This window comes from Lissotriton vulgaris, chromosome 12 (assembly GCF_964263255.1).
Source record: "Lissotriton vulgaris chromosome 12, aLisVul1.2, whole genome shotgun sequence".
Classification (NCBI taxonomy): Eukaryota; Metazoa; Chordata; class Amphibia; order Caudata; family Salamandridae; genus Lissotriton; species Lissotriton vulgaris.
In genome coordinates, this window is record NC_141700.1 from 85,829,551 (window position 1) to 85,842,938 (window position 13,388).

A 13,388-nucleotide genomic window follows, 5' to 3' on the forward strand; every position below is an offset into this window, starting at 1 on the left:
CTGCCCCGCAAGACCGAGGAAACTCACCTTTGGGGCGAGGCATGATGACAGGAGTTTCTCCAGCAGCCCAAGTGTGGATGGCAGATGCACAGGTCCAGAGACCACCCCGGCTGGGGTAGTGACATCCCCGTGCACACGCAGCCAAAGATACGACCTACGGCCTAACCCAAGACATAGCCAGAGGTTGAGAGACTTTGCATGGACATCGCCGTGAAGCACAGGTTGGGGTGGAAGGGCAGACTAATTTGTAGGAGGGTTGTAGAGAGCCACCCGGACTCTCTCACACAATGTTGCCATACATTCACGCATTCACGCATAACTCGGGGCGGGCTCGCACCGGGGTATAAATAAAGAAAGCGGAAGACCGCTCGGGGTCTTTCCGGCTCATACGTACTGGCCGTGTCTGTGTTCGTTATTGCTGTGTCGCAGAAGCACGTGTGTGGCCTTATATCAGCCCTTTACATATGCCTCAAATGGTGGCTCACGCCATGCTAATACAACCAACTGGTGATTACTGGCACAAAATTGTAGTGACTTATAATGTATGGATAATTAGGGTCAGTGTCGGCTCACACACAATGGGGCCTATTTCCAAACTGCATTTTGTAGTATGTTTACTGCAAATACAATTAGTACTACTCAGGTACTTCATAATGCTATTCACAGTTCTATATGTGCAGGTCTGTCCACCTCTCCTATCTTTTATGTATCAAAACATCTGACCTGACTATGGGGCTCTCCACAAACGTAAGCACATGTTTCTGTAGTAAATGTGGGCGGGACAGGGGTGAGCGACTGGCAAATGAGAAAAAGGCGTATGAGGAGCATGGTGGGCTAAAGGAGGGGTGTAGGGAGGGACATGTATCCACCAACAACAATAAGTCCATTTCTAGTCACAAACTGCACTCAACTATAGTTACTCCTGCCAAAAAGAGAGCCACAACAGTAGTAGATTTCTCCAGCTCAGACCTCGAGTAAGTCTAACACTTTTACATGGTCAGCCATTGGTACTGCAACTGTCAGAAATCATATTTGCGCCTGCCTTGCTGTGTCTGGGGGATGACGATGTGCAGGAAAAGAAAACGGGCGCTGAGCGAACTACATTTCCCAGAATCCTCGGTTAGCCTATTTGAGTTCCTGTGACACGCATCCTGTTGCGTGTTATTCCGCTTTGTTGCTTGGATTGAGCGGAAGGAGAAGGAGCCGGGGAATTCGTGTACCTGCAGGGAGGTTCTGTGTCCGTTATTACTCTTCCTCCAGGTAGGAGCGGTTCCCCGCCTTGTTGTGACCGCCATTGAGCGGAGCGCTGTGGGGGCTCCCACGCGTTGCCGTGATTTCCAGCGCGCAGTGACGGAACTGCGGCGCTTGCTTGTTTTGTTGCTTCAGATTGTTTACTGTGGGGCGCGGAGGAGCAGGTTCGCCTCCGTGGGACAAACGCTGAGCTTTTGGTTATAGCCCGTGTCGGCTTGTGGACATTAGAGCGGAGCGTAGTAGTGTTAGGAGCCACACGCTGCCGTCTCTCATTTGGTTGCTTTCTTCTTCTACTTCGAGTAGGTGGTGCACGGTGGTAGCAGCTGCTCCGTGTAGCCAGAACAAGCGCTTGTATTTTCTATGCCCTATAACTATTAGTGGAGCTTGCGGAGCACGGCGGTGGTGTTAACTGCGTGTTACCGTGGCGAGAACACTTGAGTACATATCACGAGTACGCTGGCACAGTGTCACAGTATTTCATACCATTCAAACTAACTGCTAAAATTCATGAAACGTTCCTTTCAAGTACCTGTGTTCCTAACAGAGGCTGGTGTGCTTTTACTCGCAGAGCGGAGTGCTGTGGTTCTTGCTTCCCACGCATTACCGTGTCTGTGTGGCTAACAACAACAGCTTCTCCTTATAATTTTCTTTGTGTTCAGTTACTCTCTTATCAAACCTTCACCCAGAACTCCTTATTTTGGATAGCTTGTGTTTCCACTAAGGTATATAGGAGCTCCTGATGAATTCATATGTATGAGTTTATGCATTTGATGTTTTTCCTAACTTATGCCTGTTTCCATTAGGGCTCAAGCATATATCCTTAGAGGGGGAATTCGAGACCACCCAATTGCCGAGTTTATGTTTGTTCTCACGGGTACTTAGTTGCAAGAGGAATTGGTGGTTTATTTGATGTGTTGGGTGTATGGTGTTCTTACCTGTGTATGCTCTGTCGTTTCAGGTACATCCCTTCCCAGCTGACCCCTTCCTTCCCTTCCCTGTTTATTATTTTTGCAATTACCCCTCGCCTAATGGCTCAAATCCTCTGTTGATATATTTATATCAGAGTGTTTGTGACGTTTGGAGGTGGGCCTTCTATTCACCATCCGGATCCCGTGGAGCATATCCTGACAGCAACACCCTCACACACAAAATAATGGAGGTAGGACATTAAAATAAACCGCATGGGAGATAGTGTTAAACTAAATAAATGGATTTATACTTCCTAAAAATAAATATTAACACAATGTTAAAAAAATGGCCTATAAATAAAAAAAGTACATAATTTTAATAGTTTTTAAATTTAAAAATAAATGCAACTTATTTCTTTTGATATTTAAAGTTCGTCTGTACATACGTTTTTCGTCATTTTTAATAAATAAATAAATGTAAACACTACTTTATGTTTTAAAGAAACTCTTTAAAATATTTTTTTATCTAATTTAAAAATGAGTTACATATGCAGTAGCATTTTTAAAAGTTTGTTTTACATTTAAAATAAACATACAAAATTATTATTATTATTATTTATAAAAAAAATAGTTTAAGTTTAATAAACATTTTAACTGTTTTGTACACTCTACCATAGGAAGATCTCTGCTTAGGTGTGACAAGTTACAAAGAGTAACTTTACACTCGTAAATTAGATTCCACCTTCTGGTTTCAGGGAGTCCATGATGTCTAATCAGGGGGTCTGTGGCACTTTATGAAGTTAAATTCAATTAGAAGATTAATTAAGGGTGATGATTAGACCCAGGATGTTGATTAGAGAGTATAGGAGCAAAATTGATGGAGGGAATTTGAACTAAATATGCAGGACTGGGAGCCTGTGCACAAACTGCACTTTTTACTATGTCTAGTAGTGCTGCAATAGTACTACTCACATACTATAAAATGCATTCACTAAAATGCGCGTGGAGGCCTATGCCTCCAGCTTTCTTACCTTTGCTTTGTGGCGATCTCCACACATGTATGCCAACATTATAAAAGTAAATCTGGAAGGGACTGAAGAGTGGCTGGAAAACGGCAGAATATACACTACAAAGGGGAGGGGATTAGGAAGGAATAAGGAGGGGATAGGGGAGGGTAAGGGGGAGTTTAGAAAGGGACAAGCAACCACCCCTAATAGAGTAAGGCTATTGCCATTCACAAATTGCACTTCTAAAGTGAATTCTGCAAAAATGACTCAAAACAGTTCTAAATTAAATCCAGTTCAGACCTGGAGTAAGTCCAGCACCCCACATGCCAATCATTGAAACTGCAACACTCATCCATTGAAAACAATGAAGGTATTTAAAATAGAACTCTGTAGAAAATAATGTTAAATACATAAAATTTACTTATTTTGACTTAAAAAATATATATTTATAAATGCTTCGGGAATGATATATAACTACATAATAAATAATATTATATTGTAGCCTTGGAGCCCGACCTAACGGGCTCTAACAGCCATTTGAACATTAGAATGTTGAGAACTCCATTGAATACAATGGAGTGCTCCGAGCTTCTACGAGCCGGTAAAGGCCTGCAGAGCAACATTCCAACGTTTCTTTTGTTCACAGATTTTGCTGTGAACAAAGGCCTCTCGGAGCTCAAGGGGATGTAAACACCCTTGGTCTGCGAGATCCCTTTGGTTTATTTGTTAGAACATTCTGCCCTCTAGTGGCAGAATGTTCTAATAGCCTTATGACCCTTCTTTGCTGGGCTATACCGGCTATTAAAGTCCCGCTCCCATCTTAAAGTTCCGAGCCGAACGCTGGAGCAGGCCTTTAATAGCCAGTATAGCTCGCTACGGTGGGCTATAAGGCTATATTGAAGACCCACAACAGGGTTAAAGGCCTGAGCCGAAGGCTGGGGCCTTTAACAAGGGAGCCAGCCTTTTCTGACCAGTAGAGCCCGGTAGGAGGGCTCTAAGGCTATTAGAAAATACCGCCCCTAGAGGGCAGAATGTTCTAATTACTAATAACAAAGGCCTCTCAGAGCCCAAGGGGGGGGGATTAAATCCCCTCAGGCTCTGAGCGGCTTTTGTTCATTGTATCAGCTGTGAACAAAAACAACATTGGAATGTTGCTCTGCATGCTTCTACCGGCCCGTAGAAGCCCAGTGTACTTCATTGTATTCAATAGGGTGCTCCACATTCCAATATCCTGATATACTTTAATAAACTATTTAAAAGGTAAAGATACATCTCATTTCTATTTGTAAATAAAAATAATTATTTTACTGTAGGTGTTTAAAAAAATAAATATATAATAAATAACTATACATTAATTACATATATTTAAATGAATTATTTATTTAATGTACTTCTCAGATAATAGTTCTGTAACTTTTTCATTCAAATTGAATATTAAAATATTCATACTATTTTGATTACATTTTCATAAACGTATTTAATTTTTGACTATATTTTACCTTGAGGGAGCGGTCCACCCCAGTAATGGAGACTTTAGTCTATGTGTGAAATAGTAACTTTACACTCATGAATATAGCTCCACCCTCTAGCTTCAAGGGGTAGTTACATGTATGTCTGCGTTTTGGAATAACATTACATTCAGAAATGGTGAAAAGCCAAGAGCAGCAAAGTTACTACAAAGTGTAAGAGTAAATGTACGCACGAGCAAACCTGCGTATGTAAATTTACCTTTGTGAATACAGCCAAAATCATAGTGAGATAACAGTAGAGGAGCAGGTGGTCTTTATTTATTTATTTGTATCTTGTTGATTTTGTTGTTTAGTTGTTGGCTTTTGCCATTGGGATACTATACACATTCGAAAGTCCCTTTCCTTCGGTTTATAGTTGGCAAAGTAGAAGGTCAAAGGTCAGATGTGCAAGTTCTTGAGTTATTCATCATGTGGCTCTTCCTTCTTGGTGAATAGTTGGCCACAAAGCTGACTTGCCAGTTCTATAAAAGGCTTGAACAAGAATTGATTAAAGATTTCTTATATTCATGGGTTGGACCCCAGTGGGACCGATGTGTATACAGGGGCCAGAGACGTTTCTATATGGGTGCACCATCAGCGGTTGCCTATGGCACGCTCTCCTAGTGTGCGCTGATGGCATTGTCAACATGGCGGTCTGGAGTGTTTTCCAGCAGGTGTGGGATAGCGCACATGAAACACAGGGAGGCGAGGCCACAAACAATGTACGAAGCGTTGTGCACCACAATAATTTGAGATTTCCCTCTCTGGTAATTGTAGCCTTTTACATCATATGTTTTCCTCAATTCATATTTCTCAAAGGAAATCTTCTTAACCATGTTTTATGAAATTTGCGGATCTTTACAAGTCCTTTTTAAATGCCACTCTAGTGAAAGCTTCAAACAGTAGCTATTAAATACTTTAGTTCAGAAGCAAGAGGCTGTTCCTCAAGTAATAAATGATCGAGTCCCAACAACAAAAATAAAAAGTTAAAGGTAAAGGTGTGGTTACTCTCAGACAAAGCAGCGTTGGCATGGAGTCAAGTGATAAACCCGCGCGAGACCCTGGAACCCGGACATGTCCCCGTGGTTCCTCAGGAGTGGCCTCACACTGTTCCAGACTTGTGGGCCATGCACACTGGTGGTTCTCCGGCCATGCTGTGAAGATTATCTTTACTCAACCTGTGGTTTTGAGCAGCAGTGCCAAGGATCCTTGTTTAACAGGTATTCCCTCATTTTGCAAGCTTTATAGTCCGGATATGACAAACACACATTTCTATCATACTGATGCCTTCTGGCCCCAGGTTCAAAGTTATAGATATGTTGTTGCGACTAGCAATTTACATAAGAAGCATAGCAGGGGTTTTGGGGGCCTGATGTGCAAAGCCCTTGTGCAGATGCAAGTAATGCAATCGCCCAAACCACTGGCTTGTGACCACAAAACGACTTTTTACAATGTTTCAAAAGTCCCTTAAAAGGACTTTTGCAACCTTTTCTGGTACACAAATAGGAGGTGTTTTGAAAGGGGCATCTACCTCGAATTTGTGATTGGGAAAGAGATGTATCAATGATTTGTGACCGCAATTGCAGGTGCAAACCACTGATCAGTTACAGGCACCTCATAGTGGGTGGTAACGAATTTGCGGCCATAAAACAAAACCAAATGTTACCCACTTGGGAATGCAAATGCAGAGACGTAGGTCTAATGTCCCTTGCAGACCACTATCCCTACATTCACAGCCAATCACAGGGAGTCGGAAACCGCGAATAGTGAATGAATACCAAATAACTGATATTCATTAGGTAGGTTGTCTTGTGATTGCAGGAGAAAAGACAATATGAGATGCTAACCATTCATTCACAAGTAGCATCGCAACCTGCATTTCCAAACTTGTCGCTGTCCACAGTGTGTATAATTGGTTTGTGTATGGGAATAGTGCATCAGGCCTTACTGGACACCACCAAACTCAATTCACAGAGACACACTGCAAAGTTCAAGTGATTTATTACCATATATAGTGGGGTGCAATGAGTGACTGCACAAGCATGCACGTTCAGTTGAGTAAATAGCATTTGGAGCAGATATACAATAGAGCGCTAGGGTCTCATGGATCCTCTTTGGAGAGACGAAGAGAGAGGCGGCATTTTGGAATGTACACGTTCAAAACACACAGTAAAATGAGTATAGCATCCACCGTTACTTCTACTGGTTTCCAGAGGCAGTGGGGACAGGACTCTCTGACCATGTTCTCATTTCATCTTAGATATGGTAAACCCACTTCAGATCTACAGTCGCGGACCTCCAGGGCTTTCATCTGAACAGAGTTATTCTACCAATCATGACTTAAAATGCAAAGAGCATTTAGAGTTTGAAGTGAACTGAAAATCCTAGCATTTCTGGAATAAAAACTTAACAAGGAGCAAAATCCAATGGCAGAATTTGCTTCATAACATTGATGGTATTGTGAAGGAAATTCAGTTGGCGGAATCTACTCCACATTTAAAGTTTCCTCCAAAGGTTTGGGGATTTTTATTTCCCAAACTCTGAAAATAGCCTACATTTATTAAAGTGAGCCCCTCATACAATGATTGGCAGACACAATGCATTTGTATCGTGGTCTTAGTTACATGTTTGAAGCAGTGAAAATCTCCCCCTAAAAATCAAAAAGTGGATGAAGTTAGCAGCAAAGCCTTAAAAAGCCAATTTTCCTGTTGGTGTGCTTTTAGTAGAAATACATTTTAGAGGGAACATTTTGGAAAAACGCTAAAATGTTCCTTTTGAAATGCTGCTCGGAGTAAGTAAAAGGCAATTAATTTGAGCTTAATCCCCATTTGAGGGAATCTTTGGCTCCTCAATTTCTTACCACCCAATGTGGCACGGGAAGCTATTAAAGATGTGATGATTTTCTTTGACCATCTGAAACTAATAAGCTTCTTGTGAGGTCGTTCATGCAATCATTCTGCCTCCATTTGAGTCTGAGTCCAAGAAGATCACCTACGGTGTCACTCGGGAGCGGGTGCTGCAGCACCTTCTTATCAATAGCTAATCACCCATGGCCAACATTCCATATACCCCAGGAGGGTACTGCGATACGAATGCAGAATATACACAATTTTCAAATTCCATGCAACTAACAAAGGGGTGCGGCCAACACCTGCAGATCACATCCTACGAAGCAAAGCGTTGGGATCATTGATATAATCTTCAATGGTCCTTTTTTAAGTTAAACTCATCAAAAACTTAGTAATTTGTTAATTTTGAGAAATTTAATCCACTCTCATAGCCAGAACGTTTGGGACTCTACACCACACCTTCTTCACCGTTTAAGAACCTCAGTATATACAATCAATGTTGATCTATCCTTAAGAGTCCAAGGGGAGAAAAGTATCGAGCACCATCTTTTCCCAAATTTATGTGCTTGAAAACTTTGCCTTTCGTTATGCGGGATCCTCACATTCCAGCAGAAAATGCCCTGGTGCATTTCAGACTGGACTAAGGGAATATAAATGTATCTGGACTTGCTGGAAAAATATTAAGAAGTCTTCTAATTGTTGAAAATACAATTGCCTGATTGAGTATTGACGCAAAAGGAAATAACATGTCTCTCCAGTTCTGTTCTTGCTTCTTTAGAGTACTATTCAGGTCTCTCAGGAATTCTACAAAGATTGGTCTCAAAGTTCCAACTTCACAAAGTCCAGCATGCCCCTTTAATGACTTAGGGCCAGATGTATCAAAGGTTTTTACCCATTCTGTGCCTATGGGAAAATGTGTTCATACATATGGCCCTAAGCTAATGCTGTTAAAAACTGGCAAAAACGGAACAACCTCCTTTTCAGAGAGGTCCTTCTCAGTTTTTCAGCCATAACACGAAAGGACCACCCACTGGAATTATGAATTGAATCTTTGCTATTACATTTTCATAAGAAAACAAAAAGGCCTTAAATAAATGCTTTTTAGATATTATATAATAAGGGAAATTCCTTCAACTTTATTCTAAACTTTTTAACCTATTGTTTTTTGAAGTTTCTGGAAGGTAAGTTTTTATTTTTGACGCCACTGAGGCACTTATGTCAGCATAGTTTATGTTCAGGGGGGAGTGAAACATTTTGCTGATACCCTTGGTCTTTCTTCCATTGCTTTTTGAATAGGACAGAGAATTGCAAATTTAATGTTAGATTCTAGTTCTTCTGCTTGCATCCCTTGACCAGAATGATTACGGTTTCCCAGGGTAGATTTGCCGCTGAGTCGTGTGCTTCGGGATTACTAGGTCTGGAAACACTGGACCACATCTATTTGCTCAGAGTAGTATCCCCAAGAGGGATGCCCCTCTGTGCAACAAGTAATGAGGCCCGAATGTCGACACAAATGGGCTGCAACCTAACCAAACCTCTACTTTGCGTCACATCTTGGGGAACTTTCATAACATGCCTGGTTATCGCAACTACGCTGTTGCACCGGCTCCACCAGCACATCTCCTGTGATGTCATACCTCAGGGCCCTCCAGCTGATGACATTGCCATTTAAGTGTTTGTTATTCATAAAGGCCTGGTGTATATCTGCGGGTGACAAAACATAATCCCACACGTGTACATTATCAATTTCACCTGCAAAAGACTGGTTTATGTCAAATTGCCCTCCGAAAGAGTCCTGCTCTTGGCCAAGAATACATGTCAGAGGACCCTGAATGGAGTAGCCTTTTTTCATGACTTTCCTGGCGAGTGGCTTTCCATTGAGAAACATCTGGACCACCCCTGTGAATGAATCCCAGGTGCCACATATGTGGTGGCTTCTGTCCAAAGATGGGCTCGTAGCTCTGAAGGGCGTTTCTGCAGCACCCACGTAGACGGAAAATGGATTTGCCTTAGAAGTTTTATGAAAAAGTAGAAGAGTGTTGTCTTGAGTAGGGCTGTTGCAAGAAAGGTAGCTGTAATCCTCCGTTAGCTCTGTGAATGCACGTAGGCAGGCGGTGAAACCTATCAGCGAGGTCACTTCTTGTTTCAGTGTCACATGGTTGGTGGCAGATCGATTTGCGAAAAGAAATACCTGGCCATCCATGTCTGTAACAAAAGAAAAGAAACAGGAAGAATATATGAATCCTTACACCCACACCTGAACTTTGTAACATTTTGGGAAAGAGTTGCACACCCAAATGCAGTTGATGTACCAAACTGTAAGTCTACTGTAGATAAAAAAAAATCAGTTTCACAATATAATATACTTTATTTGATTTGTAAAAATCATAAAAGGGTGGATATTACCACCATGAGATAAACATTAACATCTTTGATTCAGCATAGAGACAGCGTAAAATCACATAGAAAAATGACACAATAAAATGACACAAAGCGTTAGCAACTTGCACAAATATGCAATCAATGTGTAGAATTAAAAAACACGAGGGTAGCTGAGTGTTAGACCTGACATCATTGGCTTGAGTCTCTCCTCCATTTTTAGGTTTTGCCTGCGAGTGCGCACGTAGTGCGCATGCGCTAAAAAACCTCTTGAGTTCTATGTCGGCTTGATGACCCGCCTCTGTCTCTCATTGGCTAGCTCCATAAATGGAGGCTAGCCATTGGGAGACAGAGGCTGTCAATCACGCTTTCTTGCGAAAACGCGATTCGGGGGCGTTTCTCGTTCTTTTTTTAAGCCCCGCCCCTTTGTCCTGGGCCGTGCTGTGATTGGCTGCCGGCCCGGGACGCCCCCGTGACGTCATTCCCGGGCCGCGCTGTGATTGGCTGGCCGGCCCGGGACCTGACTTGTTATAAATGTTGTTGCCTTGCTCTACTGCAACCCCTTCCTTGTGATGTATACTAACAGACGCACTGACGGCCCAAATTTGCTCCTACTGGGTGTCGGAGCCTCATGGTGTGCGGGGGAATCTTCTTGTGCCGTGATCTGTCCAGCTTGCGCCACGAAATCGGCCGCACGACGGTATCTACAGGACAATCAGGGAAGGTCACGCCAAAAATACCTCACCTTCTCTGACACATCCTCTTCATCGGGAAGTGAACCTGACAATACCAATCGACAATTCCAGAATAGGAACGATAACCGACAGGGCCAATACCAGCAACAGCAGCAAAACCAGCAGCCTTTTTTAGGACGGGGCCAACCGAAACCTCGGGGTCGAACTCGAGCACCTCAACCATGGGAAATGAGGACACGTCAGAAATTCTACAAGAATTAACCACTTCTCCGATTTTCAATCTCTCCAACAGAATTCTGTCATCTGCTGAAAGATCTATACTTACCAAAGGCCTTAATTTCGTTCCATCACGCCCTACGGATTACGTCAAAATGAAACTTGAGACGCTTGAATTTTGCCGTAAATTACGGCTTAAAACATTTTTCCAAGACTCTACTGAAGAACAACAAGAGAAAGTCACAGGTTTAAAAAAGAAATCAACATTTTGCCCCAAAGGCCCAAAGATTCCAAAGGAAGTAATAACATTTGAAAACACCATTCTATCCGGAATCTCAGAATTGGAAAAAAGGAAAACCTTTGTGAAGTACAATATATCTAAGACTGAGAGAGATGCACTTTTGTCAATCAAGAAAGACGAAACAATCGTGGTTAAACAGGCCGATAAAGGCGGAGCGATCGTCATTTGGGACGTGAATAAATACAAACAAGAAGTTCATCGTCAACTAAATGACCAAGCCTGTTACAGACGGATAGGTAAGGACCCCACTGTGGAAATTAGAAACCAATTGTTTGAAGTCATCCAAAAAGGCTTTGACGAAGGATTTGTTGGACCCAAGGAATTATCATTTCTACAGAATAAGAACCCTCGAACTCCGGTATTCTATGCCCTTCCAAAATTGCACAAAGATGAGCATAATCCACCAGGCCGCCCCATAATATCGGGGTGCGACTCTCTCTTTGAACCGGTGGCTAAATATATCGATTTTTTCCTAAAACCTTTTATCGATATGATTCCAGCCCATTTGCAAGACACCACCTCATTTCTAAATCGACTAGCCAACACTACCTTCGATCGTAGAACCCAGTTATTGGTTACCCTAGATGTAGTGTCGTTGTACACACAAATACCACAAGACCAGGCTCTGGAAACCATGACTTTTTTCTTGAATAGTCGAGAAAGACCAGTAAGGGTCCCCACTGAATTCATACTGGATTTATCCCGATTTGCACTGCAGAAGAATTTTTTTACATTCGACTCTGAGTTCTTCTTTCAAACCAAAGGGGTCGCTATGGGCTGCCCCTTTGCTCCAGAGTTGGCCATAATGTTTATGGGATTATATGAAGAGAAATTCATATACAACAATAATCCGTTCAGTTCCCGCATCACTAACTATATGCGGTATATTGACGACGTGTTCCTGACCTGGACTGGCAACCAGGAAGAATTGAGCCAATTCATCGAATGGCTAAACTCAAGAACCATTGATATTCAATTTTCAGCTACAGCTTCCAATGAGTCCATAACATTTTTGGACGTCAAAGTGGAATCTACAACACAGGGACTTACAACTACCCTTTTCCGAAAACCATCTGATAGAAATAAGGCGCTACATTACACCAGCAACCATCCGCGCAATTTGAAACAGAACCTTCCTTATGGACAATTCTTACGAATTCGTCGTAACTGTTCAAATAAGGAAGAGTACTTCAAACATGCTGGCGAGCTGAAAGAACGTCTCATGCAAAGGGGCTACCCCAAAAAACTTTTAAGGAACTCCCTCAAAAGAGCCTGGTGGACTCCTAGAGAAACCTTATTGGAAAAGAAAGTCAAAAAAGATCTCAAAAGACTTGTTTGCGTTACCACATTCTGCCCAGCGGCTAACCCATACAAAAAACTGATCCTATCTAATTGGCATTTACTCAAAGACCTCCATGAGGACTTTGTGTCCCCCCCTCTGTTCGCTTATAAAAAAGAAAAGAGCATAGCCAATCATGTAATCAGAGCTGCCCTCCCCACAACGAAGGCACCAACTTTGCAAAGCCTATTCGGACTTCCACCAACCAAGGGCCACCACAAGTGCGGAACTTGCACTTGCTGCAACGAAACAATTGAAGAATCTGTTTTCAGTATTAATAACATCTATTGGAAACATGAAACGTTTACAAATTGCAAAAGCAAAAATGTAGTTTACGCCATTGTCTGCCCGTGCCCTTTGGTGTATATTGGTAAAACTACACAGGAAGTCCGTAACAGGATCATCCAGCACAAATCTAGGATCAGGAAAGGGGTTGAGAATGCCCCACTGGTCAACCATTGGTCCAGGATGAAACATGAGCAATCTGACCTGAAATGGACAGTACTCTCAAAAATCGAGAAGGATCCGAGAGGAGGAGACGTGGACGCGAGATTGTCTCAACGTGAGGCTTTACTCATTATGAAATTCAACACAGCGTCCAAAGGCCTAAATGAGATAGCTGAAATTTATAGAAATTCTAGCTAAATCTTTTTGTCAAACCGGGCTCAGTCTAGACACCCTCAGCATTCTTCCAATTTGTAGTTCCCAGCGGAACTCAAAAACTACAAGTCCCATAATGACACGGGGCTTTTTAACAGGAAGTTGCCCTTCCAACCGGCAGCGACTTTGCCGTTTCTCGCATACTGGTAACAAGGACAGACGCCTGGTTTCCATCGGTACGTCCCCAGGCTGACGCGACAGCTAGACAACCCCGCGTAGGTGAATATTACGACTTTGACTCATTCCCCCCCTCGTCCTTTTTTCAGAAAATTGAA

At 42.4% G+C, this 13,388-nt stretch overlaps 2 protein-coding genes across 2 annotated transcripts in view; both read right to left on the reverse strand.

The window, feature by feature from the left end:
- LOC147673408 (C-reactive protein-like) overlaps positions 1 to 13,388 on the reverse strand; it is a 93,522-nt gene that overhangs the window by 61,590 nt on the left and 18,544 nt on the right. The gene's annotated exons all lie outside the window — the stretch shown is intronic.
- LOC147673409 (serum amyloid P-component-like) overlaps positions 6,660 to 13,388 on the reverse strand; it is a 35,096-nt gene continuing 28,367 nt past the window's right edge. Inside the window, exon 3 of the mRNA XM_086947277.1 lies at positions 6,660 to 9,728. Coding sequence (XP_086803403.1) covers positions 9,061 to 9,728 — 668 coding nt within the window. The 3' untranslated portion in view covers positions 6,660 to 9,060. The remainder of the gene's footprint in view (positions 9,729 to 13,388) is intronic.